The 5,114-nt window shown below is 34.7% G+C and overlaps 1 protein-coding gene across 1 annotated transcript in view; it reads left to right on the forward strand.

The window, feature by feature from the left end:
• Window positions 1-1,738: 1,738 nt before the first annotated feature.
• The window catches only part of LOTGIDRAFT_174438 (hypothetical protein), a gene marked incomplete at both ends in the record, with an annotated part of 7,365 nt that continues 3,989 nt past the window's right edge, over window positions 1,739-5,114 (forward strand). The window contains one exon of the mRNA XM_009053023.1: window positions 1,739-2,153. Within this exon, the coding sequence (XP_009051271.1) occupies window positions 1,739-2,153 (415 nt within the window). The remainder of the gene's footprint in view (window positions 2,154-5,114) is intronic.

The following is a 5,114-nucleotide window of genomic DNA, read 5'->3' on the forward strand; positions in this document are numbered from 1 at the left end:
TCAGTATAATACGTCTTGTTAAATTACCTTTATATCTGTATAATACCTCTACTTAAATTACCTTTATATCTGTATAATAGTCTAGTTAAAATTACCTTTATTTCTGTATAATACGTCTAGTTAAATTACCCTTATATCTTTATAATACACCTAGTTAAATTACCTTTATATCTGTATAATACGCCTAGTTAACTTACCGTTATATCTGTATAATACGTCAAGTTGAATTACCTTTATATCTGTATAATACGTCTAGTTAAATTACCTTTATATCTGTATAGTACGTCTAGTTAAATTACCTTTATATCTGTATAATACGTCTATTTTAATTACCTTTATATCTGTAAAAAACGTCTAGTTAAATTACCTTTATATCTGTATAATACGTCTAGTTAAATTACCTTTATATCTTCCTTGAGTGGCATTTAGTAATTGATGATATTAACACGAACACAATTATATGGATAACAATTACTTTAATAAATAACTTGCGACGTTTCGACGATGATTCTTTCGTCTTTATCAAGCAATGGTACAAAATAACAAGGCATTCAGGATATATAGTGTGGGGCAACAATAACAAGGATTAAAACAATAGAAATACATTAATCAATTATGTAGGGGTAATCACAAGGGTGTGTGATTAGAGAAACTATTAAAGGGATGTAGTAAATTACTTCTTGATTATAATGGTGGGGTGGTGGTGATTATAATCGTACAATGTGATGATAAATAAAACATAAAAAACTTGACTAGTAAGATGCCGGTGACAATCTAAATACAAAATTTGGGGTGGGGTTATTTAACTAAAGGGTCATAGACATGTGATAAATAAACACTTGTATCTCTGTTGAGTTGCGGTTGGTATCTCCTTATGTGAGGACCACCTCACCTGTACAAACTGAAGTTTAATCTTCTAAAGGTAGATCATACTAACAACTTACTAACTTACATACACCCTATACCACTCCCCTTACACCCTCTATTATGGCCTTAAACTTTATATCCCTTAACATCAACCACCATTTAAACCTCAAATACAATACTCTAACTTCTACATTTCATAAATATCAAATACTCAACTTACAAGAAACATCTACTCTCACTCCACACGAAATAAACAATTTACAAACTAACTCTAATTACAACATATTCTGCAACAATAGAACTTATAAATCCAGGGGAGTAGCCACCCTGGTCCAGAGACATATTACAGCTAAGGATTTGACGCCTCAGGATTTCCTGGAGGGGAGATTCCTACACCTTGAAATTCAAATATCAAATAAAACTTTTCAAATTATTAATCTATATGCATCTACTAACTACACTGAGATACACATCTTTTATGACAACGTCTTGGACTACATTCTGAAACATCTCAAACCAACCCATGAAACTTTACTTACAGGCGATTTTAACTTCATTCTAGAACACATTGACACAAAAAAGACAACTTCAACGTTACTCCTTGAAACAAAAAACTAAACAATACTTTCAAACATCTATTAACTCTCTTAACCATACAGACATCTTCAGACAAACATACTCTACAACTCATTCATACACTTACAGTAAAACAACTACAGGAGCAGCTCGACTTGACAGAATATACTTATCCAAAACTCTAACTCCAAACGTACAAGAAATAAAACACCTGCCACAGTCCGTCAGTGACCATAAGGCCGTCAGTCTAAAACTTAAAATTACTAGAAATAAATTGGGAAAAAGCTACTGGAAAATGAACACTCAGATTCTAAAAGATCAAAATTATAGGGAGCACATTATTTATATCCTAGAACATTGGCATAACAATACACAATTTGAAGAACTGGAAAGGTGGGAAAATCTCAAGGAAACAATAAAGGGTATCTCAATAAAACATTCAATTAGGATTCAGAAAGAAAAGAAATTATTACTTGAATATTTATACTTACAACTAGAAACACTAGAACAAAATTACAATTCAGACCATCCAGATATTACAGCAACAAAATCACAAATATTAGCATTAGAACAGGAATTTAACCTTGGTACCATCATAAGATCAAAAAAAGAATTTACAGGAAGTGACATCTCCAATATAGAAATATATAAATTATTCGAAATCAAAAACTCAGCCAACAAGGAAATACAAGAAATTGAAAATGATGAGGGTAAAGTAGTATCCGCTAAAAACTCCATCTTATCTACTGTCCAACAATTTTACTCCAACTTGTACACTACCCAAAATATCTCTCAAGATACAATTGACAAATACCTTTCTACATCAAACCTATCCACTCTCTCTGCCATACAACAAGAACAGCTCTCTCTTCCTATCACTGAGGATGAGGTCCGTGCCGCATTGGACTCGTTTCACAATAACAAATCACCTGGTTTGGACGGAATCCCATAAGAGTTCTACCTAGAATTCTGGCCTCAGATTGGCGAGGAACTGACAAACTTAATCAACAACATCTACATGCAACACAAATTAACACCCACTCAAAAATCAGCTATCATAACAATCTCATACAAAAATAAAGGCAGCCATAAACAACTCAAGAACTACAGACCTATATCACTCTTAACAGTCGACTACAAGATCATTACAATAATCCTCGCCAATCGGCTATCCGGTGTTCTAGATGAACTCATATTGCCCATTCAGACTGGAGCCGGAAGAGGTAAAACCATACTGGATAATTTACAATCTATCCACTTTATTTTGCAGTACATGGAACAAAAACAGATAAAGGGCACCCCGGTAGGGTTCGACCAGGAGAAAGCCTTTGACAGAATTGAGCACAATTACCTCTACAGCCTTCTCCAAAATCTAAATTTCCCCACTTATATTCTCAACTGGTTCAAAATTCTATACCTTGATATCAACAGCTCAGTTTTGGTAAACGGTGCGTTCACCTCAAAATTTCAAATTACACGGTCGGTCCGACAAGGATGCCCTTTATCTATGTTGTTATACTCATTGGCAATTCACCCATTGGCATCAAAAATACTGCAAAATGAATCAATAATTGGCCTCAAAATTCCGAACCTACCATCTCAAATTAAAATATTTCAGCATGCAGACGATATTTCGGCCATCTTAACATCTCAAAATTCCCTGACAGAAATTGTAGTTGAAATAAACAAGTATGGTTTTGCTTCCGGCTCCAAGCTGAATGTGGACAAAACTGAATTCATCAACATAAACGGGTTCAGATCGGTTACGGACCTTGTCCCTAGTGACACTGTCAAAATACTTGGCATCTTCTTTGGACAAAATTACATTTATAAAAACTGAAACACAATCATCAACAAAATCACAGCCTTACAATACACTCACATTCAACGTGCTGGGAATCTCTCCTTTAGGGAGCGCCTGATGGCTTTAAATACCTACCTAATTAGCCTTACCCAATACACACTGAAAATAATACCTCCACCCCCTGATATAATCAAACAACTAAACACTCTAATCTTCAGGTTGATCTGGGCAGGTGAACCTGAAATAATCAAAAGAAAGACCCTTATGCTGCCTCTGGAACAGGGTGGCCTTAACATTACAGATATCACAAACAAAATTACCATAAACCACATTCAATTAATAAACAAATTCACCTACTCTCCTTCTTTTCAGCATGCCTGGATGGCTCTAACAAAATACTGGCTAGGCATACCACTTAGAAATATACACCCTCTCCATCTTTACCATACAGTCACCATAATAGAACCCCCTCTTATAAAACAAATTAAACAAACTTTCCAGCAACACCCTAACATCATAAGCTACCAGCAAAAAACAACTAGCAAAACCATTAATACCAAAATATTACAACTATCAGACCATAAACCTAAACTTCTTATAGAACATCCTACTCTTAATCTTACTCAAATCTCTAAATTCCAACAAAATACTTACCTTAATAGTAGACAAAAAGACTTTACTTACCTCCTTCTACACTCTGGCCTCTTCACAAAATCTATACAACAATCAAGAACCTTTTACATCATCAACACAACCTGTAACTACTGCCACAATCAACCTGAAACACAATTACATTTATTTCAACACTGTCCTTACCTTGTCCCACTCCGCCAATTCTTCACCACTCACATTCAAACCATGACAGCTGATAAAAACTTCACTCTCCCTTCACCATACCTCTATATCCATACTTACCCTCTTTTACAACAAAAATACATCATTCAGCTGTACATTCTTATCTGGAAAAATAGAAATAACTCCTTAAGCACCAAAGATTTAATTTATTTCCTCTATAATGAAATTACCTAAATAGTAAAACCCACTAGCACCACCCCCCCCCCCCCCCTCCTCACTCACTAGCCCTGAACACCAGCCCCTTCTACTTCACCTCAGCACAATAAATATACCAATATAACAACATTACATCGTTTAAAACAATAAAAATAAAAAAAATATCGAATAAGTGAGAAATAAATACTTAGTGGAAAACTTGTATCCGAGAGCATGTATGTGTGTGAGAACAAATGCAGTGCTGTGTGGGGGTACATGCTGTGTCTGTGTGTTAGTGTGTGGATGTAATATCAGTGTGAAAGGCGGATGTTGAGCACAGTGTATAAGTAACATTAGAATGTGTGTATGGGTGAATGAGTTAGTGTGACTGTCGAGTCAGTGAGAGAAAGGTTCCTTATACATATGTATTATAATTTCAAATTTTAAATCAAAGCGTATATTGAAACTGTATATAATTAATGTAAATATGTTAAAGAAATATGTAAATGCTATAATGTATAGAATAAAAGAAATATTGTAAATATATAAATAATTATATAGCACAATGATGATAAAAAACAGTACAAAGGTCGTTTACTATAGTCAAATATTTTCTTTACAAAACTCACCCTTTTTAGGTTCTAACCTACTAACAATAGCAGGTAACAATCCTATGTCTTAGAGTTGGGATCTCAGGGCCTCTAACCCCCCTGGGATCCTTCTAGCTACTACATAGGATCACTAACAACGATGGCCCGTAACGTCCCAGTGGTGAAGTCGAGTAACCCTGGAAAATAATAAACTCTTCTCTGGAGAAATGTACTGTGTGTCTTGCTATCGCTTGTATATATGAGATCGCTTTAAGCAGACACAATAT

Source organism: Lottia gigantea (assembly GCF_000327385.1).
Source record: "Lottia gigantea unplaced genomic scaffold LOTGIsca_196, whole genome shotgun sequence".
Taxonomy (NCBI): Eukaryota; Metazoa; Mollusca; class Gastropoda; family Lottiidae; genus Lottia; species Lottia gigantea.